This window comes from Podarcis cretensis, assembly GCF_951804945.1.
Source record: "Podarcis cretensis genome assembly, chromosome: 2".
Taxonomy (NCBI): domain Eukaryota; kingdom Metazoa; phylum Chordata; class Lepidosauria; order Squamata; family Lacertidae; genus Podarcis; species Podarcis cretensis.
Window position 1 is genome coordinate 50880934 of NC_137171.1, and position 25457 is coordinate 50906390.

Here is a 25457-nt window from a genome sequence, read left to right on the forward strand (position 1 = left end):
CTCACCTGTGCTGATGCAATTTAAAGATGTTTACGTGTGTCCTAAGAGGCTGTGTCCCTGCCATACATACAAATTATTGGTTCTTGCTGGGAAGGTGCACCTTAAACCAAATGTTTTGCTTGGGTTAGAATGCTATACACACTTGCTTGGAGGTAAGCCCCACTGAACTCAAGAACTTGAATTTGAGAAGGCATGCATAGGATCGCACCACACATCTACATATGACAGCATCAAGCAACTAAGAAACGTGTAAAACAAATTGCTCTGGCAAACAAGGAAACAACAATAATTGTTAGAGCATGAGACTCTTAATGTCAGGGTTGTGGGTTGGAACCCCACCTTGGGCAAAAGATTCCTGCACTGCAGGCGTTGGACTAGATGATCCTCATGGTCCCTTCCAACTCTATGATTCTATGATTCAGTTGTACATGCTTCGACTGAATTATAGTAAGGCGTGGAAACTAGTTGGCCATACCAGTTCCGTTTTCTTCCTGTACACATCTCCAGTGAGCCAGCACTTTCATGTTCCGCATTTGGAACATTTCTTCTCATTTTGTAATTAGCTGACTTTCCGATGCAGCAATGCACATATTTCACATTGTCAGTTTACCCATTTTGCTCTCAAACTCACTGGGAGCAGTTACACAACAAGGAGGATGTTTTCTCTGAGGCTTGTATCAACACTGCTCCTTTTCTTCAGCCAAGACCAAAGGGTGACACCTTACTCATTTGAGAAATGTGAGGTGCATGAAGTCTTGGGGAACAGAACAAAAGTTCTGTGCTACAACAGGAACTTGAAAAATGTCCCAACCCACCTACCTGGCAAAGTTGATGCTTTGGACTTGTCTGAGAATAAAATTAGAAGTCTGTGGAGGACTGACTTCAGAAACCTGGGTCACCTTCAAGTTCTGAACATTTCTCAGAACAAAATAGAACACATTGAAGGAGGTGCTTTCATACACACAGGCTACCTGGAGTTCTTGAACCTCACTGCAAACCGGCTGACTCTTCTCTCCAGCTCCATGTTTGATGGGCTTACAAATCTCACGGTCTTGATGCTTGGCAACAATCAAATACTCAAGATTGAACCTTATGCCTTTGCCCATTTGGAGAAATTAAAGGTAATTGATTTATCTTCAAACAGATTGTATACCATGAATGCTATGCATGCTGTGTTTAAAGTGGAATCCTTGCAGGAACTGCACATCAAAGACAATGATCTGCAGAATTTATCAACCAAACAAATCATTAGTGTACCTGAGCAGCTTCGTGAACTGGATGCATCTCATAACCCTATTTCTCTCATTGATGTTACAACTTCAGTATTACAAAGCCTTTCTTCACTTGATTTATCCTTCTCTATGCCTAATATCTCCATTATATGGTTGATACAAGACCCTTGCTTCCTAAAAGGCTTAAAGACATTATTTTTAGGAGGTATAGCTATGAAACCACCAGCTATCTCAGAGGTGATCCAAATGATCAATTGCACCTCGCTAGAGGCTATCCACCTAAACCAGTTACAGCTGACTGAAACAGATGGACTTATAGAGCAGGTATGTCTAAGGCATGGAAATGTTGAGACTCTTAACTTACAGCACAATTTGTTCACAAGTGTTAATGAAGGAGCCTTTGAAAACTGCACACATCTAAGGTATCTGAATATGGCATTTAACAAGCTGAAAGTGCTGCCAATGACACTGTTTCAGTCCTTGCATTCTTTGAAACTTCTTTCTTTGGCAAACAACAAGTTCACTGTGGTGCCAAATGCTACCTCTAACATGCCATCATTAGAATGCCTGGATCTTAGTTTTAACAAGATCTACAGAATTCTTCCAGATGACTTTGCCCATCTAAATAATTTGAAGAGTCTCTATGCCAATGGAAACCGTATCTCTCATGTCCATTCAAATATCTTCGGTGACCTACACAGCTTGCAAGAACTGAATCTTGAAATAAACCTTTTAACAGAAATCAACGAACCTTTCCCAGAAAGCTTAAAGAATCTGGAAACCCTGATACTAAGGCAAAATAAACTGGATTCGATAAAAAAAGACATTTTAAAGAATCTTACTTCTCTGCTGGTTCTTAACCTGGCAGACAATCAGATTGCTGCTATAGAACCTGGAGCCTTTGAAGGTTTGAGTAGCCTGCAGAGCCTTGTTCTTGCTAGCAACAAGATCACCAAAGACACTTTCCAGGAAGGGCTATTTCAAGGTTTAAGCTCTTTAGTAGAACTAGACCTTTTCAGCAATTATATCAGTTACAAGTCCTCCAAAATGCTTGTCAATCCTCCCTTTAAACTGCTGAAGTCCTTAAACAAATTTAATATAAACAGCCAACGTCATAACGGACTTGAAAATTTTCCAGTTAACTTCTTACAAGGACTGGAGTCCATTGTGCAAATCCACGCAGGCAACTTGGCAATATCTTTTTTGGATCCCAAGACTTTTAAATATACCCCTACGCTTGAAGAGCTTGATTTGAGTGATAATTCTCTTAACAATGTCAGCAATATGCTCTTCTGGCCTGTACCAAACCTGAGGGAACTGCACCTCAATAAAAACGGACTAAATTCACTCAGCTTTGTTTCCCATGGCAACCTTTCCAAGTTAACTCTTTTCAGAGGAGCTGAAAACCAAATAGACGTTATCACAAAAGAACAAATAAGAGCTTTGCCTGCCCTTCGTTTTCTAGATCTCAGGGAAAATACGTTTGCCTGTTCCTGTAGTAATGAAATGTTCCTCAACTGGTCACTAAAGGATCCTAAAACTCAGGTGCTCCATTTCTACCAGTACATCTGTGCTTCCCCTTCAACACAAAAGGGGCAGAAATTGTGGACCTTTGAGACGTCTTCTTGCATAATCGACTATGGGTTTATCCTGTATATCACAAACACATCTGCAGCAATTTTACTGATGCTCGTCTGCTTCATTTATCAGTGGAGGTTGCACATGATCTACAGTTACCACCTACTACTTGCATACTTCATTGACAAGAGGGAAAAAAGGAAGGAGCGAGTCATGGGTTATGCTTACGACGCTTTCCTTTCTTACAACACACACAATGAAGAGTGGGTGATAAATGACCTCCTGCCAGTGCTAGAAAACCAGTATCATTGGAAGCTCTGTCTTCATCACCGAGACTTTGAGCCAGGACGGTCCATCCTGGAAAATATTGTAAACAACATCTACATGAGCAGGAAAACCATTTGTATCATAAGTCGCCACTACCTGGAAAGTGAGTGGTGCTCCAAGGAGATCCAGGTGGCCAGCTTTCGCCTTTTTGATGAACACAAGGATGTCCTGATTCTCATTTTTCTGGAGGACATTCCCAGCGAGTACTTATCACCCTACCATAGAATGAGAAAACTTATTAGGAAGAAGACATATCTCAAATGGCCCCAGGATGAGAAGGAAGTTGCACTGTTTTGGCAAAAGCTCAATATGGCTATGAAGACAGGTGAAGGAAAAGAAGAGGAACACCCCATTTTGCCTAGATTTGCTTCAGATGAAGTGCCATAAAGGAAGTAGTCTGTGGGGGGAAATGTCTTGTATGTATATTATACCTCGTTTATACAGTGGCATTACAAACAGATAACAACAATAGCCACTGGCACTGACAGCCACCATTCTGTCCCCATCAGGTATGTTTCACAAGGCGAGTTGCGATGAAACTTTTTCTTTCATGGAATAATAGATGTGGAAAAAATATAGCTGGAGAGCGTGGCATTCAGTGGTGGTGGGGGGGAATGGTTTGAGCAGGATACGAGATTCCTGCAAATCCAAACTTGCAATCTGATCCTATGCATACTTACTTAGAAGCAATTGCCACTATGTTCAATGGTCTTACTCCCATGTAGTTTGCATAGGATTACAGGCTGCAATCCTGTGCATCTGAGTATAATCCCCATGAACACAGTGGGACTTACTTCTGAGGAAACCTCCACATCTCTGGGTGGGCAGGCAAGGAAAGGACATGTGTAGCAATCGTCTGGCGACTGTAGGTGGTGGGTAAATAATATCTAAACAATGACACTCCTAAACCGCCATCGTACCATATGTTCCTAGACCATATTTTGTTCTAAAAGGAGACCCACCCACAGATACGAAAGATTGAAAGTAGAATAAAATGGGAACTTGAGTTACAAAAGAATCGCATTGCCAGCCAGCACGACAATGCCAAAATAAAATTAACAAAATCATTTCTGTTCCTGTATGGAATTATGATATACAGGAGGGCATATACTTCAGGTTTTTATAAACCTTTTACTAAAGTTATATCTTCAAAAATATTTGGCTGAATGCACCTTTATTTACCAAAGTCTGCTGTTGTTCTTATTGTTCTCTTCTGTTGAGAGATGAATGTGCCGTGCAATTAATTCTCAAGCATACTACCATGTTCTCCTTCCCTCCTCTTGTCATCTCAGATATGTGCCATTTCCCCCCAGCTATGGCTATAGTGCCGCCTGCTTTAAAGGTAATTGCATGGGATCCACCATGAAGCGCTCTAGAGTAGAAGCAATCCTGAAAAAGGAACACCAAGGTGTAAATGTGATACAGAAGATCCAAGTGGGGTAGAAAGGAAAACATCTCAAGGGCAAATGGTTAGGCAACCAAACCTATGCTCTGGGATCTTCCAAAACAAGGGGGTGGCAATATGGATTGGAAAAAGAAACTTGGTCTAAGAGTCATAAAAACTACCTATTTGGATCTAACAATAATTCCTAATCAGCAGGGATGAGAGAGGGGTGAATATCTCATGCTACTTACTGCATATTTGGGGTAGATATATTGCATATAATCTGTTGTTTCTGGAGGTAGAAAGTAGGTCTAGTTGAACCATATGCACTACAAAGCACTTATTCCAAGGTGCTTTGGGGATAAATTCAAGCTGATTGCACAGCTCCTGGTCTATGGAATTCCCTTCGCACCATAGGAACCAACTCCTAGGGGCCAAGGTCCCTTCAGCCGCCCCATAAAATATTTGAGGGGGCCACCCCCCAGTTGATGGCCATTGCCATTCAAATAGTGTGGGTGTGACCCATCATGTAATTAATTATGTGGGGCAGGGCTTACCTCCCCCCCCCCCAAATGTGAATCTGGCACAGTCGTTATATAGTTTGGAAACTATCTATGCTGAAGATGCACTGCTTTACCTTGGCCTCTGACACTTGAGATATGTGCTTTCAGCTCCCACCCTATTCCTGTGGCTGTAATTTGTTTCAACTCTTTTTAATATTGAATTTTAAATTGTTGTAACTCACTCTGGGACCTGCTGGGGGAAGGGCAGGTAATAACAACTGATGCTGCTGAACAATTTTGCTGTTTCATATTAACTTTTACCAGTTTCATTTCTGTGTAATGCTTTTTGTTTATATTGAGCTGCATTTTTAAAGTTTCAAGCCTCTTTGTCTGTTTTCTTTAAGACGTGACTCCCAAACTGTGGGCTGGGGCACACCATAATGGGAATCTCTGGCACAACGTGCACTATGACTGACAGGCATGAAGGAATCCTAGAAATCACCAGAGGGCAGGACATTCAAACACAGTTTTGGATTCTCTCTGTTTCTCATTTTCCCAATCTTAAAGCCAGTTGTCACATTTCCACAACAGTATGAGATTATTATTTTTATGTCCTCATGAAAATTTGTCAGCATTCTAGTGCGCATTTCTCCTAATGGTCACATTTTTGGATGCAAGCCATTTCCCTAAACATAATTTTATTTCCACTAATATATGGAAATTGTGCAAACTTTTGCCTTTTTGTACACATGATTAGTCATTGAAAAAATATGGAGATCTGCAAATTTTGAAGTCCATCGTTTACTATTTAGCTATCTCTGAATTCTGTCCCTACATTTCGTTGTGTACCATTTGACTTCTAACAGCATAAACCCTTCTCTTCATCTGCAGCCAAAAGCACAACAGGCAGCTCTAAAGTAGCCTCATAAACAAGCTCCTGTCTCCTGTAGTAATAATGCACCAGCCAAGGTCACAGGAAAGCCACAGATCTACTTCAGAATTGAAGCTATTAGCAGGGGCTGTGCCCTTGTATAAAGGGCAGAGTGCTGACATAATGGCATGGCAAGGGGGAGGGGGCGGTGGAGAGGTTGCTTGCGCATGCTAGCACAGAATGGGCGTCCTGAAAGCAATATCCTGCAAAGTCTGTGAATCCAGTCATCCAGAGCTAATTTTATAGAGAACTACTCAGCTGCAAGCAGCATGGGAAACACAAGGCCCCACAAGCAAAAGCATGTGCATGGTGGTGGTGTTTTTTAAGGTTCCTGCAGTGGCACTGATAATTATCTCACCCTATTATGCCAGCTCCAAAATGTGAAACTTAGAAATCCAAGCAGAGATGCTGTACAATTTTTGCTTTTTTTCTGCGGGGGACGCAGGGACGCATACCCCTAAATATTTTGTGACTCTAATGGGAGAAGAAACTGAAAAAGTTAAAATTTTGTTTCTTCTCTAACATGGTGAATCATCAGTTCCGTTGCTACCCCCGATGGCAGCCACATTTCCTGTCATGGTGTTTCCTGAGTCTCAGATGCAATGAGTGTACCCCTAAACATTTTTGAAGAAAAAAAAAGCACTGAGCAGACGTAATGTACAGTAGGCAACTTAGGACACAAGAGCGTTGGTTCAGGTAGACTACCTGGTTTTGCTGCAAGAGGAAAGCTGTCTCTCACCTTTGAACAAAAACGCACAGGAGCGATATGCTCCAGTGTGTGTGATGGGAAATGCACATCCTTCACAGGAACAAAAACGCAAGCACACATCGAAAGGAAGTGTTCTAACTTTGGCACAGACAACAAAGTTGCTTCGGTTCACCCCACTTTTGATGTTTTACAGCATTTTAAAGGGTTTTATGAACACCAACCCAGTACAGCAGAAAGGCACTTGTCCTAAAAAATACTGGGTTGTAGCCAATGCTGTGTGAGCAGGGATCTGCTCATTCAACTGGATTTCCCCTTCCTCTCCTCTCCTTGCAAGTCCCCAAAAGCTGTTCCAGAGGGTTGGTTCTTGGGGGGGGGGGGCACACACACTGCAGTGAAGAAGAGGGGAAGTTCTGCTGTGCAAGTAAAAGTCTCTTGTGCAAGCAGAACAGCAGCGCTGGATGCCAAATCTTTTTTTCTCCTTGAGAAGAAGAAGTGAAATAAACTATTTAAAAATGCTCAAAACTGTACAAACATGAAGAAAGCACACAGATGCCGCTTTTCCTTTAGTTACACTTTAGCTGCTTTAAGGGAGAATGACAAATACAATTTGAGATTCCTTCATGGCCTTTAGCCATGGCTCTGCATCCTTTGAGGTTGGACTAGATGACCCTAGGGTTCCCCTTCCAACTCTACCATTCTATGATTCCATGACTTCTGTGGCTTTTGACCCAGCTCTAAGGGTTTAGCAGGGATTTGAATCTGTCATTGCAAACATAGTGATAAAGACCTTAAGCAGCACCATGGTCTAGAGAGGAAATAAAGAGCCAGCCTAAACCTGAAAGTCCCTTCTTTTATTGGTGCTAAACAGACATAATTATTGTGTGTTTCTCTTCAAGTTTTCCTGCTGCCAGTGCTGTACTATAAAGATGGTAGGCCACTTGCTCTGTTAGGCTCATTTCTGACCTCTGAGCGATACAGCAGAGGTTTGGACATATGGGCAGAAATAATTGAATTGCAGCTGGGAGTGTACTGGGGCTCCCAAGGAAGCAAGAAAGATGTTTTACTGGGTGACCCATATATCACTTTCCTGATTTTATTCAAAACAAACACCTAGGAGGACAGATTCTAGGCTAATATTTTGGGGTACACAGATCCTCACCACCACCACCTCTAACATATTCCCACGGAGGTGACAGTGTTCCATTAAGGTTCTTTGGAAATCTCCCTGGGGGTTCTGTATGGGAAAGTTCCAGGAGTCAGCAGCAACTGGAGCAATATATGACCACACTCCTCCAAGTCAGAAGCCAATCATGACTTGAAGGTAGGTCCATTGGTCACATGTGTGGACCATACATAGGGAACCGATGCCAAAGGGGAGCCATAGAAAGGCTCCAAGGGCAGGAATTCCAGGCTCATCCCTCCAGTTTGCGGTTTCTGTGGCTCCTTTCCTTTTTCTTTGTGTGGGTTGTGGGGGCGGGGGAGCAAGGTCCCGGCTGTATATTGCCGGGCCCAAGGAGGACCCAAAATTAAGAGACAGGAGAAATTTCCACTCAACTCCTTCTGCTGTTGGTGGACCAAATTATGGGAACCCTATGTTTGCTGCAATGCCAGACTGGATGCAACAATGCACACACACACAAAGAGATCCACTGTGAGACAGGCAGGAAGTAATAGCCAATTATTGTTATTTTGCTGAGATCATTGAATGGTAACTTCTCTTTCGTTGCTTACCTCTCAAGGTATAGCATCCCAATGGCATTCTGCAAATAGGAATACGGTCACACACCTGCTCACTGATAAACACTTCAGGAAACATAATCCTACCCTCCAACATTTCTCTGATGAAAATAGGGATGTCCTATTTCATCATCATCATCATCATCATCAAGGTCATCATCATCATGTTTATACCCTGCCTATCTGACTGGGTTGCCCCAGCCACCCTGGGTGGCTTCCAAAATATTTAGAAACATAATAAACATTAAACATTTAAAAAACCCTTTCCTATACAGGAGCTGCCTTCAGATATCTTCTAAAGGTTGTATCGCTATTTCTCTCCTTGGATCAGAGGTCTCATAACTCCCTCCAACATTTCTTCAGTCAAACTAGGGACATCTTAATGAAAAGTGGGACATTCCAGGATCAAATCAGAAACAGGGATGACTTCTGTAAATCCGAGACTGTTCCTGGAAAACAGGGACACTTGGAGGGTCTGAGCATAATTTATATCCACATTTCCACAGCAAGTCAGAATCATGGCCACGTCATCTCAGTGCTATTTCAAATGTTTGCATGAACGTGCAGAGGTGTACTGGGAATACATGAAGGAGGAAATGTTTTAAGGAAGCTAGTTCCTGAGAAGTGTTTCAATATTGTAAATATAAGGTTATGCGTGGATAATACTGCTTTACTGCAGAACCAGGTGACTGTGATCCATATGTGAACAACAATGTGGTTCAAGGACTTCCCCACATGTGTTGTGCTCACTCAATCCATAGCAACATTCTGTGGGATCTTTGTCCTCTGGGCTGATTCGTGGGGGGAAAGCACATGCGCAAATGCTTAACTATTCTGCCAACCTGATTTTGAATTCATTCTCAGATTCACTTCGCTAATATTGCAACATTGACTCCAAAAACGTTGAGTTGAAGTGATTTCTTTATAGTCCTGGTCCCCAGATAAGGATTTAAGTCACTTGGGGTAAGGAGGGTTGGTTTCATGGCAATTATATCCCTTTGCTTATCCGTGCATCAACAGAAATCATTCAAACAATAATGCAGGTATCCATTAGGTGGCAGCATTATACAACATTGTAAATCTGGAGCAAGAATGTTCACTGCTTGCTTTTTAATACCCATATATGGTCTACTTGCAGGCACCTAGGTGGAGACCTGTTTTTCCTGATTCTCCAAGAAGGCATGACTCAAGCTTCCAAACGGCTCAGCTCTCATAAAAAGCACCCATAAAAGAAAACTAGAAGTGCTTTTGTGTGCTTCTCAGCCATAAACCATTTGCACATCGCTATCCAAAGAAGAACAAGAGGGCATTATGACAAAAGAGCACCTCACTTAGCAACAAAACTATCATGGGAGATTATGTACCAGAGATATCACAACCATCGCTGAAAAGCCATTTTCGGTGGCTCTTAAAACTCTATTCTTGTGCCAACTTTCTTTCGGGAGATCAGGGACAGTTAGCACACATGCGAAGAAGGGGGAAGTACAAATAAATGAAAAATATCAAGTCCTCCTCAGCAACGAGCAATTCTCTGGAGGGTAGAAACTGCTGGAGGATGAGAGCAAAAGCGAGGACAAATAAAAAACGACAACCAAGATAGTTGGGCTGGAAAATCCTTACCGGCATCACAGTGCTAAATTAGAACAGCTGATTTGATAACTCCCAGCAGGAATGCATCTGCAGAAGTTAACTGCATGGCATGCATATTGCCAATGCACTCCAGAGAGGCTGGTTGCTGATCAAGGACATGAAGATACATCAAAGTACATTGGTCTAGACCTGCCAAAGAAAAATATAAAGTGGTTCTGTATTAAGGAAATTGAGAGGGGGGGGACTCTACCATTCCACTCCACATTCAGCCCATTATGTCTCTGAGGAGAGAATTAAGCAGTCTCAAAATAGCAGGCAATCTGAGGTGCCAAATATAACTCAATGTATTTTTTAAAAGCTGAAGTTGGGCACTTAACATTAATCTCTCTAACAAATAAATCTTATAACACATCGACTTGGGAGTAAGTCCCACAGTGTTCTTACTCCAACGAAAGGGTGGCTAGGATTGTGGCCTGAGCCTCCTTGATGTACCTGACAAGGTACAAAGAGGAAGGAAGCCTAAATTTAAGTGGGAAGCGTATAAAGGTATTTTAAAAAAAGTACAGATGCATGAACAGATGTTCTATATTTTTATTATTTAATATATTGATTAGTTACTTTTTCCTGCCAGTGCAACTCAGTACAACCTACAAAACACACAAAAAAACCCATTAAAATCAAGGGGTGGAAATTCATACATTAAAAACATCCAGCCCCCATTAAAATGACTAAGATTATCAGACACAACAAGGATATTAAAACTTGGAGCAGCCATCCATAGAAGACCTTCTACTTTTAAAATAAAGCCATGCAGGAACCATGGGTGTAGCCAATAGGGAAGGGAGCAGGGAGCAGCTGCCCCCCCCCATCAAGTAAAACAATAGAAATAACTATCTGACCAATCATGTCGGTTCTGCCCCCACTAATAAAAGTTCTGCCCCCCCAGAAAAGTACTGCTCCCCCCCAACAAAAATCCTGGCTACACCCATGGCAGGAACTAACAATAACCTTGCAAGAGTATGATGGAACAGGCCTACAATCATGCATGGATATGCACTGTATAAAAATTCAGAGTTACAGCAACATTCAGGGTTACAGCAAATTACAAGTTATTCCAGTTGGAGCTGCTAGCAAAGAATTGGGCTGCTGCCAAAGCAGTAAAAGACATAGCAATATGAAGGGCTATAGCAGTACTTGATTACTCTTCAGTTTTCTCCAGGCTTTAAATCAGACTTGGAAAAGGAGCATTTTCTGTCTCAGCTTGGAGACCCTGTATCACACACACCCTGTGGTGTCCTGTACATATACATAATATTATGTATTATCTCACTTATGTATTTGCAAACATGAGTGATTCTTTTTTTAAATATAAAAAGTTAGCTTCTCAGTTATAGGTAGGCTTAAAATGTTTTATCATCCAGCAGATATAACTGAAGCCAAATATTTAAGAGCAGCCTTTGGCTAACCAGGCTTTCCATGCAAACTGGTTACTAATGAAATGAGATACATGGGAGGCAGAAACAATCATGGGTTGGGGGAAGCAATCGTGTTCTGCAGAGCCAGAAGAATTTTCCTCCGCCACTTTGCTCTTGTTTCTATTTTGGTGCTAAAGTGCCAAAAAAAGAAAAATGAAGAACTTCCAGGCAAGCATGACCTACTTCCTCCTGTGTGTTCCAGTTCAGCTGGATTTGCTGCAGTGCCTTAAAGAAAGACCTGAGAACACCTGACACTGTAGAATCGCGGAAGCTATGGATATGAACCTGGTAAGTGCTTAGATTGGAAATCACGGGCAGCCCTGAGTAAGCAGTTTTGAAATTTCCTAGGAGGAACAGAAGTGTAGGTTGTGATTCAAAGAGATACCCAGGCTCTGCATGAGAGCTTTTTCGCCACTGCTCTTTAGCACAGCCCCTGTGTTTCCCACCCCGCCATAAGCTTTCCCTGCATTTTGGGGAATCCTTTGGAGTACCATTCTGTCATGTATGAGGACTTACCTCTAGAAGGGGGTGGGGAATAAGCAGATCCTTTCACTAGGATATGGAAGAACTTTGTGGATGTTGACAGGATGCCATAGGAGCCAACTCCTAGGGGCCGTGGTGGCTTGTGCCCCCACAATAAAATATTTGACTGGGCTGGAGCCCCCCAAAGTTGATGGGCATTGCCATTCAAATGGTGTATGTGTACAGTGTCATTTGATGGATTATGCAGGGCGGGGCTTACCTGGTCCCCCACAATATTTTATTCAAGTTGGCGCCCCTGCAGGATGTGGGTGATGTCAGAAGCATGATGAAGTTACTGTAAGGTTGTCTCGTGTAAATAAAAGCCTTGCTTCTTGCCACTAGCACACAAGAGGTTAGCTATATGCATGAAGGTGGCTCATCTGAACTACCCATATGTCTCCACAGAATCCATCTTGCAGTTTTCTTGCGAGAATAAAGACAGCAATGTTGTAAAGGATGGGGAGAAATAAAATGAAAACGGAATAAAATGAAAGTGGCTTTGAAAAACTAGTTAGCTCAGCGATGAAGCTGACCTCTTTACTATCTGCTCATGAAACCAAACTGCACTCACCTGTGCTTAAGCAAACTATTGCTTCCAGTCCAGAGGTTAGTAGCGCCCAAGTTATGATGAGATCAGTAGGCCACCCTGTCATGAATATGCATCACTCGTTTCAACTCGATTTATTCTCGCTGAGGTAATAAAGCCATGTCTGGACAGTGCTGCAGTACTTCAGACTGCAGTTGAGCTGATATGATGGAATCCTCCACAGTAAAAAATAACAAGATAAATAAATCCCTACGTATAGAGAACTAGCATGTCAGGGAGGAGGCTAGGTTGGAAACCTGTTCCCAGACATCTAGTATTTTATAGAGAGGGGAAATTTTGTATGGAGGAGCATTTCAGAGTCCCCACCCGCAGCCTGAAGTGCTACAGACACAGGTTTGCTAAGTAGGAGTTTTGTATCAATTAATCTATTGGCAAGCAGTCATTTAAGGCTATGTTAAGGTTTGGAGAAATGATGAACGCAGGGTAAGGGACTGCTAAATCCCCCCCCCTCCTGCCCCAGGACTGTTATGCTCAAAATCTCTCCACATACAAGCAATACTAGCAGTGGTATCTTTTCTAGAGCACAAACATGTTGGTGAACTCTTTTCCAACCATTCTTTGGGTTGGGGACAAAAGGAAATCCTGCAGGCCCAACCCCAAAAGGGCTCGCTCATATTGTCATTTAATGTGGCTAGTAACCATCCTGTACCTTCATGAGTTCTCTGTTGTTCACCTGACGTTCTCCTCCATTCACTGCCTCCCACACCTTCCCTTCCCTCAACCTGGATTTTTTCCTGCCAACTGAGCAGCTCAGAGTGCCCAGGTAGAGATCAGGGGCTGAGAAATAATTGAAAGGAAGGGACGTCAGAAGAGGTAAGTTCTCAAAAAGTGAACGACCCCGACTCAAACAAAAGTGAAAGGTTTCTAGAACCTTTAAATGCATGCTGTCAATCTGCCCTTATGGTTTGAGCCTCCAGCCCCAAGTACTTAAGGATATCCCCCCCAAAAAAGTTCTGAAAGGCAGCCAGAGGGGAGTGGAATGGGACTCCTCTCTTGTCTCTCACCTCCTGCCCCCCCCTCCAATCCTTGGCAATGTGTTTGATGGCCAGCTCTGTGGTGGGAGGGGAGGAAGGAGGGATGTTTGCAGACAAACGAAACATGCATGCAGGTTCATTCATGCGTACTCATGATCAAGGAGAAAGGGGTGGTGGGTGCAGAGGTGGGCTAGAGGCAGGCAAATAGGAAAAGCATGAAATAAACACACCTACAAGTATGGACAAGGAGGATAGTTTGATCCAAGTATTAAGAAAGTACAAAGCGATCAGGTTTGGACTACGATGGACCAATTCAGTAAGAAAAATGTGGATTTTTAGACATTTTATGTGATGGTGTGGATGAGTCCTAAACTGGAGGAAAGACATTTTCCCAAAATTTCTAAGGCATTGTGACTTACCTTAGTTAACCTTACAAGGTGGCTAAGAGTTTTCCATTATTTTCCTTGGTTGTTTTTTTTTTTTAAAAAAAAACTTTTAAAAAGGCCTGCCCAGCTCACAGCAGTGCACACTGCAGTTTCCTGTTGCCGCACTAACTGAAATGCCATAGGAATGACACCACATTGCATCGCTGCCAAGCCATTCTGGAAAGTGAGGCCAGTGGGAAGTGGCAGTAGGCATTCAGCAGCCTCCACCCAGCTGTACTTCCTGGAATGCCAAGGGAGTAATGCAATTTGAACACAAGAAAATGTTGGCTGAATCAGGCCAAATACCCATCTAGTCCAGCATCCTGTTCTTACAGTAGCCAACCAGATGTTCACAAGCAGGACCTGAGTGGAATTCATCTTTTTCACAGCTGCTACATACTGGATCAACATCTTTGAGCTATCCACTATACCCCCAAGTTCTTGTTCTTGGTGAATCACCATCAGTTCAGGCCTGATTAGTTTACATGTGAAATCAGGAAGATGAGAGATGAGAGATAGATAGACGATAGATATTTGTGCCAATCTGCATCACTTTGCACCTGCTTATGCTGAATTGCATTCACCATTGTACTGCCCATTCACCTAATTTGGTAAGATCCTCTTGATCCCTTTTTGCTTAACCACCCTAAACAATTTGGTACCATTGACCTCACTGCTCACAACTAACTCTAGATCATTTATGAACAAGTTAAAAAGCACAGGTCTCAACACATCTCCTTTGGGGACTCTACTTTCTATACCCCTCCACTGTGAGAACTGTCCATTTAGGGGACCTCTCCTCTTATTCTGCAACAGCTAAACATACTCAGGAGTTTTTGGTAAGGGACTCTTATCAAAAGCTTTTTGAACAAGTTTGCAATGTCAGCTGGGTCACCTTTATCTATATACTTGTTGACACTCTCAAAGAACTGTACAGAGTTAGAGAGATAGTGAGAGACTCTTGCAAAAGTCATACTGGTTCTGCTTCAGAAAGACATATTATTCTATGTGCTTGGTATTTTTATCTTTAGTAGCAGTTTTACCAGAACAGATGTTTAGTGAACTGGCATGTAATATTTAAGATTCCCCCAGGATTCCTTTTTTAAAATTGGTGTTACCTTGGCCATTTTTCAGTCCTCGGGTATGGAGCCTGCTCTTAAGTTACATATTTTTGTTAGACTATCAGCAATTTCACATTTGAGTTATTTTAGAGCTCTCAGGTGGATGCCATCTGGTGATTTGTCAGCTTTTAATTTGTCAATAAGACCTAGAAATGTGTCTCTTGTCACTGCAACTTGCCTCAGTTCCAAGGACTCCATTCTCTGTAACATTTGTTCGGGAACAGATATTTGCCATACATCTTCGGTCGCAAAGACAGATGCAAATGTACTAGAAAGTGATGGATATCAACAATTGCTTGATACTGAAAGCATATGCTGACGACTTGGTAATATCAGTGGAGGACCCAAAACAAAGTATCGACAAAGTCCTGGTACTTCTAGAGGAATTTGGGAAAGTAGCGGGCTTTAAGTTAAACAAAACGAAAACTAAAATGATGGTTAAGAACATGGGAGAAGATCTAAGGAGGCAGTTAGAATTTCAATCGGGAATCAAAGAAGCAAAAAAGGTAAAATACCTAGGAGTGTAGCTAACGATGAAAAATATAAATTTAATGGCTGATAACTACACAAATACCTGGAAGGAAATCCAAAAGGAATTAGATATTTGGAATAGGATAAAACTCTCCTGGTGAGGTAGAATGGCAGCAATTAAGATGTGCATACTGCTGAAACTATTATTCTTATTCCAAAATGTCCCGGTGATTAGAGGAAGTGTAATATTCAAAAATTGGCAGAAAATTCTCTCTAAATTCATATGGCAAGGCAAAAGACCAAGAATTAGATTTAAATTGTTAACGGATAGAAAAGACAAAGGAGGATTCTCGGTCCCAAATTTGAGATTGTATTATGAAGCCTCGTGCCTTTGCTGGCTTAGAGAATGGATTACCTTAAAAAATACAGATCTGCTAGACTTAGAAGGCTTCGATTTAAGATTTGGTTGGCATGCTTATCTCTGGCAGAATAAGGAGAAGGTGCATAAAGGCTTCTCAAACCACATTATCAGAGGAACACTGTTAGAAGCATGGGAAAAGTATAGAAAACTATTGGGGAAAAATACCCCCTGGTGGCTATCGCCTATTGATATCTTAACTATTAAAAAAATAAACATGGAAGGTGAGAGATTGACCTATGAAGATCTCCTGGTAAGATCGGAAAGAGGATGGAAAATTAGACCATACGAAGAGTTAAAAAGCAAATTAACATGTTGGTTGTAGTATCATCAAATTAACGTCTTATGGAAGGAAGATAAAAAGATTGGAATGAATGAGAAAAAATCTAAGTTCCAGGTAGAGATAATAGAAAGCAAAACAAAACTCCTATCTAAAATGTATAATCAGCTATTAGATTGGGACACCAAGGACGAAGAGGTCAAGGAGGTTATGGTAAAATGGGCAACAGACATTGGATATAATTTGGATTTTGACAAATGGACGAGGTTGTGGACTAAAGGAATGAAATTTACAGCCTGCACTACCCTTAGAGAAAATATGGAAAAGATGATGTACCGTTGGTACATCACCCCTGTGAAATTGCAAAAAATGTATAAGACTGGTGATAAAAGGTGTTGGAAGTGTAAATCCAAAGAAGGAAGTTTCTACCACTTGTGGTGGAAATGTGAAGAAGTTAAAAAAAAATGGGAATCCATATACAACGAACTGAAAGAAATACTTAAATACACTTTCGTTAAAAAGCCCGAAGCCTTCCTTCTGGGAATGATCGGAGATGAGATTAAGAAAGAAGACCATATAATGTTTCAATACGCAACTGTAGCTGCCAGGATTCTGTTAGCACAAAACTGGAAAACCCCAAATATCCTGACCGTTAAAGACTGGCAAATTAAATTATTTGAATATATGGATTTGGCAAAAATGACGCAGAATATCAGACAGCAAAAAGGTACAAAGTTTATTGACGATTGGACCAAATTCATAACATACATGGAAACAAACTCTAGAGACATAAAAATCACAGTAGGTTTAATATAACCCTTGTGATGTGTAGATGATATAAAATGAAAAACTGCAGAATGGATGTAATATTTACATAACCCAAAACCGAGATGGAGGGAAGTCAACCGTTATTTGTTGTTAATTAATGTTTGTCTTCTGGTTTGTTCATGTTTTTTGTGTTGGTTGATGTTTTTGTTTTTGTTTTTGTTTTGTTTTTTGGTGTGTGCTGTTTCTTTTTCTTTTTCTTTTTTGTTGTTTGGTTATAGAAAATGAATAAAAAGGGGGGGGGAATTGCTTGATATGATGTTGTACAGTCTCCACACAAACAAGTCAGAATGAATGCAGCTGATATCATATATCATATAACCTTCACACAAACGCTGTGTAAACAAATTGGGATGAATACGCAATAAACAGGCGTTTGGAAGCAACACGTGTTAGGACTTCCTTTGCAGCTGTCCATTTAGATAGATACTTGCTAACACTATGGTCACTGTTTCCAATCAGTTCAACAACCGGATAGGTCAGTTGGTAGAACATGAGAGTCTTAATCTTAGGGTTGTGGGTTTGAGCCCCACCTTGGGCAAAAAGATTCCTGCATTCCAGGGGGTTGGACTAGATGACCCTCATGATCCCTTCCAGCTCTACAATTATATTATTCTAGTTACATCTTCCACAAGGTCCTGGGCATTACTTAATACTAAGTCTATGGCTGCCACCCCTCTAGTCAGTTCCATGACCAACTGTACTACGGCATTGTCACACTGCATCACTCCAAAGCAAAGGCATTGCATAAAGTGCTGAAAGCCCTGTGACACTATTAAAAAGCAAGCAACGTGGAAAACATTTGGACTCCTCATGAGGTTAACAAAGATAAGGGCAGCTCCTCCCTCAAAAACAAAATGGCGGAAACTACTTCTGTCCCAAGAAATGAGTAGGAAGCTGGTCCATATTTTCAGCAGGGATGTTTCCGGGAAACTGGGAGGTAAGGATTTTGGCCTAGACTTAATCCTTTCACCAACAGATGGGAAAGCAATCCAACAGGAAAAAGGTTACATAGACTCTTCTCTTTATCCCTCTTCTGATTATATTTGCATCCCACTGCAGCTTTTTCAAAAAGAAAAAAACCTAACTCCAGAAACTTGCTAAATACAGCTTATGTGTTATACATATCTCTCAAGATCTAACTAAGACATTTAATTTGGCTTCAAGTACTAGGCCTACCATTCGTTTCAAGATTTTGCTTGTTAGCATATTCATGCAAAATACCGTATGCACTTATGATTTACTGTGCATTGTACCAGTCATCTATTGCTTGATTAGGCAGATGTTTCCTGTGTTCTCACGCTTATGAGAGAGAAAAAGCGGAAGTGCAAGCAGACAGAACTTTGAAAGCCAGGTGTTTTTGCTTACTCAAGAGCCACATTAAATGAGAGAAAACGAGATGTTAGTTGCTTAGGGTAAGAAGGAAGCTATGTGATTATGCTCAGAGACGGTTCAGTTTCACTGAGATAACTATTAGGACAAATGCCAACATATATTGAAAAATACACGCACCAATATTTGTACAGTAATACTCATGAGTATTGTGCTTAAGACAGCCATGCACAAGAGAAAAGCACTGGCTGACTTGAGGTAAACCTGAGGGACACACAACAATTTTGAAATATGGAAATATTTCTATATATCTCCAAGCCAGCCCATAATAACTCAATGGTATGGAATGCTGAGAAGTGGAGAGCTGAAATACCTGGCAGCCAGGTAGGAGGGGGGCTTAGAATGGAGTGGCTGGAAAAGGACATACAGACAAGCATATGTATGGTAGAATGAACCATTGTCTGGACAGGTCATTTCTTGGTTCACACTGAGGAGGCCTTTTTAATTATTCCCAGGAATGGAAGTGAGAAAATTAAGAAATATCAAATTAAGATATCAAATTTTGATATAGCTGGGCCTCAGTGTGTCCACTCCAACCCATCCCTCAAAAGAGCACCCCAGAATAGAAACAGATATGAATTCCTGCTCTTTCTAATTCAGTTCTTATTTAGCATGAACCTGTTTGGCCCTGACACCAAAATCTTTTCAGCACCAAGTTAAGATTTTTCTTTTCTTGAACTATCAAAATACAGTTTAATCAAGCTGTGTGAAGGGTTTATGCTAGTGCCACTCTTGGTTGCTGATAAATTTCTCACCCCGTCTGTGGAACCTGGAGTTTTATATATTGATTTTCCATTATGGTGTACATTTTAAACAATTTTGCACGTTTTTAACTTGATTATAGGTCACCTAGATCCTAGAACAAGCATGGGGAACTGTTTCCAGCTGGCGGACATAATCCTACACTCCAGAAACCGTGCAGCCCATTTTGAGCGGTGCACCTGTCAATCATCTGATGTCACAATGACAACAGGTGAAACATTTTCTCAGGTGGTGAAATGTTTTCCTTTGCCCATGCGATTTGAAATCCAACACCACAGGCAAAGACTCTATGAGGGTTGCAGATGCTGATGTCTGCCAGCACCTGCGAACCCCAATTCTTTTGCCAAACTGGTTTGAAAGCCAAGGGATTGGAAGCTACCACTAACTTCAAACTCTGCTTTAGGCTGGGAGTCACATCTTTACATGCCCTCCCCTCATGTCACACGTGGTACAGATGGACATGGACTAAGGATAACGTTCTTGGGGCCCAAATTAGGGCTGCTTGTGTGCCATAAATGTCCCACCATTGGTGTAGAGACCGCTGTGTCTCAGAAGACCAATGCAATAAATACAGTGGTACCTCAGGTTACATACGCTTCAGGTTACAGACTCCACTAACCCAGAAATATTACCTTGGATTAAGAACTTTGCTTCTGTATGAGAACAGAAATCATGCAGCGGCGGCGCAAAGGCAGCAGGAGGCCCCATTAGCTAAAGTGGTGTTTCAGGTTAAGAACAGCTTCAGGTTAAGAAGCGACCTCCATATTGAATTAAGTTCTTAACCTGAGGTACCACTGTACATAATTTGTGCCACACTTTTCTTCCCTGGAACTCAGATAGGTGTAGATGCCCTCCACCTGCATTTTAGCCTTGCAATTTGGGCATTTCCCTCCTGCTTCTTCTAAAGGTTTTCTGGATTGTATTCCTGTATGCCCAACATGAGTTTGTTCAAACTGCGGGAGGCATGGAAGACAGGAGTGCCTGGCATGCTCTGGTCCAGGGGGTCATGAAGAGTCGGACACGACTAAACAACAACGCCCATTCACTTGGGCATCTAACATAATTAGACGTGTGGACCCTATGGAAAGTGTGGTGTAGTGGTTAAGAGGGTAGGACCAAGACCTGGGAGACCAGGGTTTAAATCCCAACCCAGCCATGAAGCTCAGACTAACCTACCCCGCAGGGTTGTTGTGGGGATTACATGAGGAGGCGGAAGAGACACGCACGCCACCCCGAATTCCATGCAGCATGAACGCGATAAAAAGCAAACGATCAAGCCCCGCACACCTGGCACTTTCCAGTTACAGTATAAGGGCTTGAACCGGTTGCTTCAGTCACTTCGAGAAGCCTCTCTTGGACTATACGCTATATTAAACTTTTCTTTCTTTCTTGTCTCCCCCTGCCCCTCCCAACCCCGTGTGTGGCGTGATGAAAACTGCGTAATTCAAAGAGTTGCCTACGGTACTTAACGGGCGGGTCTACTTTTAAGGGGGGGGGCAAACACAACCCGCGCCTTTCTGCGCATGCGCCAAACCAGCCGATCCCTTCCAAGCCGTTAAGATCACGCACACTTCCTGCTTGTCCTCCCTCCGGGAAACGCATGCGCAGAGAGACGCTTCTCCTCCCCTGTTTCCCAGAGTGCTCTGCGCGGTGAAGAAGCGTCGGTCGCGGGCTGGAGGCATTTTGTGTCCTGGATATCAGCAGCGAAAGAGAGAGAGAAAGAGAGCGAGAGCAAGAGAGAGACAGACAAGATGGCGGCGGCGGCCGAATGAAGCGCCAGGCGGCGGCGGCGGCAGCCGGATCCGCTCGAGCTTCTCCCTCCCTTCCCAGCCCTCAGGGCTGCCTTTCCTGAGAGGGCAGAGAGAGCGCTGACAGTCGCGGAAGCGTGTGGAGGGGGACGTCCGCTTCCTACAAAGGGGCCTGGTTGCGAACGGAGCCTCGGGGACTGGAGTCCTCCCTCCCTCCCCCCATCCTCCACACACTTCCCCCCTCTTCTTCTTCTTCCTCCCACCGACAGACCCCTCGAAATCCTGGCTTTTTCGTAGCGGGGGCTCCTTGAGGAGAAAGTCGGCAGTCGGGCGCTCGACGTGTGAACAAGCTCCCCCCCTCCCCGCTCGCGCTCTCCCTCGGTCGCCATGGCGAGCAGCAGCGGCTCCAAGGCCGAGTTCATCGTCGGGGGCAAATACAAGCTGGTGCGGAAGATCGGCTCGGGCTCCTTCGGGGACATATACTTGGCCATCAATATCACCAACGGGGAGGTAAGGGCCGGCGGGCGCCCGGGCCTCTTCTTCCCCCCCCCCCCCCGTCGCGTCAGAGAAGAGGGGTCGCTTCTCGCTCCCCCCCCCCCCGCCTGGCAGAGCATCAACTCGGGGGAAAAGCGCCAGGAAAAGCTCCCCGGACTCTCTTGCCACAAAGTCTGGCCGCCCCCACTTCGCCCTTATGTCGAGGGCCGTTTCTGACTTCTCTCCGCTTTAGTGGTTTGTAGATAGTAGCGTCGGACTTTTTCCTCCTCATTTTTATTTTGGAACTTATTTCTTAGGTTCTTTTTTTTTGGGGGGGGAGGACACGATCGTGACAAATTATAATAAGCACCTTCACGGTGTAGGGTTTTGATTCGTATTTTTGTAATAGGGTTTCTATCCTGTCTTGGCAGTGATGAGTCTGCAATGCTTGGTTCAGTTTTGAAAATGTTCTCTCCCCCACCCCCCGACTCTCTTAATCGTTCGCTTAGTAGTGTTTGTAGTACATAAAACGCCAGGCTGCCTGGTAATAGATGGATAAAGAGGCCATTTGTATTGTTTGGGGGGGATCCTTATGTGATCTGTAGAGAAACTGCACCTAAGCTCATTTCTTGCATTCACAATTACCTTGTTCAAGAGGCAATGAAGGCACCTTCATCTAAGTGTTTAAACACTTTCTGGGAATAATGGATTAGTGTTAGTATCCCTAGGATGGATATTTACAGAAGTCGGCACTGTGTGGAATATGTTTGCGGAGCTTGTCACTTACCAGGATATTCCTGTGGAAGGCTTTCCCATGCCCTCAAATATGCTGTAGTGGAGAAATGCAGTCCTCTTGCTCCAATAGGATCTCTGACCCATATTCCCTCTTCACTGCAGGAAGTAGCTGTGAAGTTGGAGTCTCAGAAGGCCAGACATCCCCAGCTGCTATATGAAAGCAAACTATACAAGATTCTGCAAGGGGGAGTTGGCATCCCTCACATACGGTAAGAATTATAGCTCTTGGGAGATAAAGTAGTCATTATCTCTTTTCCCCAAAGGATGAGTGTATTTTGTTTTTCACTGCTGGAGGAAGTGATACATATATGTTGCCTGAAATAAGCCTTATTATGAGTGGTAGCAAGTTGCATCTAGAAAAAGATCTTGAAGGATCCTTCCCTACCAGCTGCTTGTTTCCCTTCCCCATCTCTGCACCAACAAAATTATCTAGTACTTGAGAATATGGCAGTAGTTGAAACAGGAGTACCGGTTACTCGTGAGGATTGGAATAGAACAGTGGAAATGGCTGCTCCCTTTTGTGTTTTTGTTCCAACATGTCTTCCTCCTCTGCTCAGAAAATGGCGGATGTCAGTACTTAAACATTCCCAAGAAGTGGAATATATTTCTTTAATTTCCCACCTCGCTCCCATTCCCTTCTACCATCAGTATTGTATCTTGAAAGATTGGGGCTTCTGAGGACTGGGGAGGGAAGGAAGAGTGCAGAAAGTGGAAGCCCCTTACAGTTGCTGACGACATATGCATCACTGAGCTCTTAATTACGCACTGCTGCTTAAATCACCTTCCTTCCTTTTATTCTCTTCTGAAAATGGAATTTCATTGTGAGATCTACTTGAGAGGTTCCCAGTCTTGTAATGGATGGAACTAGTAGCTAGTGGGAGAGTAAATAAAGTAGCGGCTCAGTCTGCTTTTCTATTGTGAAGCTCATAAAAAGCACTTTAAAAAAAACTTTATACAAAGGAAAAGATTCTGAGTCAAGACTCTTAGCAGCTCTTTGCTAGTGCTCTAAAACATCAGGCAGTACTGTTAAATACCTTGTATATCTGAAAAAAATAATCTGATTGGGTTTTGCTTACGAATAGTGTTAGTAATAAGTTTGGCAAGTGGAGAGACTACAGTAAATGGATTCAATTTAGGATGGTTATTCTACTTACCTTTTTTGAAATGGTTGGACATCCTGAACTCTTACATTTCACTTCTGCATGTTGTACTGTGACTTCTGGCATTTGTACCTCATAATCAAAGTGAACCATGTGTAAGCAGAAAATAAACTTAGTAAAGGCACTTCTTGTAGATATTCCAATTCAATTCTCTAAGTAGTTAAAAACTGGGTTGCAATTGTAAACCAGTAAGAAATGTTGATGTCTTAGTCATAAGAGGCTTCTGCTGCTGGAGGTTTGTGAACTACATAAACTACAATGCCATGTTGTAACCTACATAAGTCCTTTACTGAATGGATACAGAATTATTCAATGACATACTTGTATGAAGCAACTGCCCCCCGGATTTAATTACATTGTGCAACTGTAGGAATAAAGCTGCATTTATTACGTAATAGATTTGGCTGTTCTGCATTCTGTTGATGGAGTTTTCACTTTTGATAAGATTCTATTCAGGCCTGTGCTTAGATGCAGAGCATAATATTATTTAAATTTTTGCTGCTAAGGTTGAAAATTGGATGATCTTGCTTTGAAAGCCAGTATTTTGTTATGAAGAACTGTAGATGTCATTTAAAAACCACTGGATTGTATGAAGTTACATGTTGGTTAGTGAGGCTATTTTTTAGTTTAAATTGTTTAAATTTTACTTTTTGGCAGTTGTTTTTAAATAATAAAACATTAATGGAAGTATATTTTTAGGAATATACTTTAGCCACCCAATTCCGTAAATGTATATAATGAAGTAATTGGTGACTTCTTTCAGTAAAGGAAATTGATTTGGTTGAATGATGATAAATTATTATGAGGATATGGAATGTTTGCCGAGGCAACTGTTCTTTCATCTCAGAAGTAATCATTGAAGTTTTTGTTGTCTTCTTTGTTTGCATGTTGCTAACTACACATGCTGGTTGTGTTTTCACATTGTAAGCTATAAACTATGGCTACCTGTGCAGAAGCCAATTGTGCCTAATTTTCTCCATTGTGCTTGTGTTGGGTGGAAGCAAACTATGATCCCCTGCTTAGTGTTACATCTGAATCACGGATTGTGATTCATTGGCACCAAGCAAACTGCAATGATAGGTCAAGGAATGTTCTTTGTTTACTGTGATTTGTTGGATTACCATCAGTGTTAAAAACTCAGATATGGCTAGGCACCAAATGGCTCCTTAAACCAGGGTAACAGTTTCCAAAACAGAATGCTTAGTTGCAGTTTTGGGGCTAGATGCCTCAAAAGCCATATTTTTCAATACAGCTATTTGGTTCCTGAAATTCATTATGATTGTGCAGATAAAATACAATATAATTCTGCTGGATGTGTTGCTAGTGTATGAAAATAGTCAAGATCCAAGGATCCCCAGGCTTGCACCCCCAGTTGGTCAGGTGTCATCCTGGTGCCCGGGCATCTTCATTTGGCTGCAAATGGCCGATAACTAGGTGCAAAGTGCTCCTGGCAAATTTCAAACATTGATTACCATGGCATGCGCTTGTGATCATTGCATAATTCAGGGCTTAATAATCTGTGACTCTCCAGATGTTGCTGGACATCATCCCTGACCATTGGCTTTGGTGGGTAATGGAAGTTGGAGCCTGACAACAAATGAAAGGGAACAGGTTATCCACCCCATGTGTAGTTAATGGCTGAAGATGGTTCAAACTATGGTTAAAGGAAGACTGTAATTTTGCATATTGTCTGAATTGACAAAAGCATGATTTCAGTCAGTTGGCAGACCAGCAGGCCAAATGGCCAGTGCTAATGGATGTGATGTGATGTCTAAATTGACAGTTACTGTTGCTCTGCCTCCAGAGGCTGCTGCACTGTGAATATGAAGTTAAAACTATAGCTGCATGATTCTGAGAGATTAGAAAATGAAATCAAACTGGATGGTGAAGGTTAATGGAGTTGGGTATGTTTAGTCTGGAAAAGAGACAATTAAAAGGCAATATGGTATCTCTTCAAATACTTCCAAGGGCTGTCACATGATTGGATTGAGCCTGTTTCCTGTTGCTTCAGATAGTA

General features: G+C 42.3%; 2 protein-coding genes across 11 annotated transcripts in view; both read left to right on the top strand.

Annotated features, from left to right (window-relative positions):
- The first annotated feature begins 83 nt into the window (after positions 1 to 83).
- On the top strand, positions 84 to 5090 carry LOC307209575 (uncharacterized protein). The gene has a single exon (XM_079964782.1). The coding sequence runs from the start codon at positions 657 to 659 to the stop codon at positions 3522 to 3524; it is 2868 nt and encodes a 955-aa protein (XP_079820908.1). The 5' UTR covers positions 84 to 656; the 3' UTR covers positions 3525 to 5090.
- A 15746-nt stretch (positions 5091 to 20836) lies between these two features.
- CSNK1A1 (casein kinase 1 alpha 1) overlaps positions 20837 to 25457 on the top strand; it is a gene marked incomplete at its 3' end in the record, with an annotated part of 43590 nt that continues 38969 nt past the window's right edge. For 6 of the 10 annotated variants that reach the window (XR_013835644.1, XR_013835645.1, XM_079964870.1 and 3 more), the window contains exons 1-2: positions 20839 to 21521; positions 22383 to 22489. Coding sequence is in view for 8 of the 10 variants with exons in the window: in XM_079964870.1 (XP_079820996.1) it covers positions 21399 to 21521; positions 22383 to 22489 (230 nt within the window). Of the gene's footprint in view, positions 21522 to 22382; positions 22490 to 25457 lie in introns of all 10 variants that reach the window. The other 4 variants (XM_079964866.1, XM_079964869.1, XM_079964873.1 and 1 more) reach the window with 4 other exon arrangements.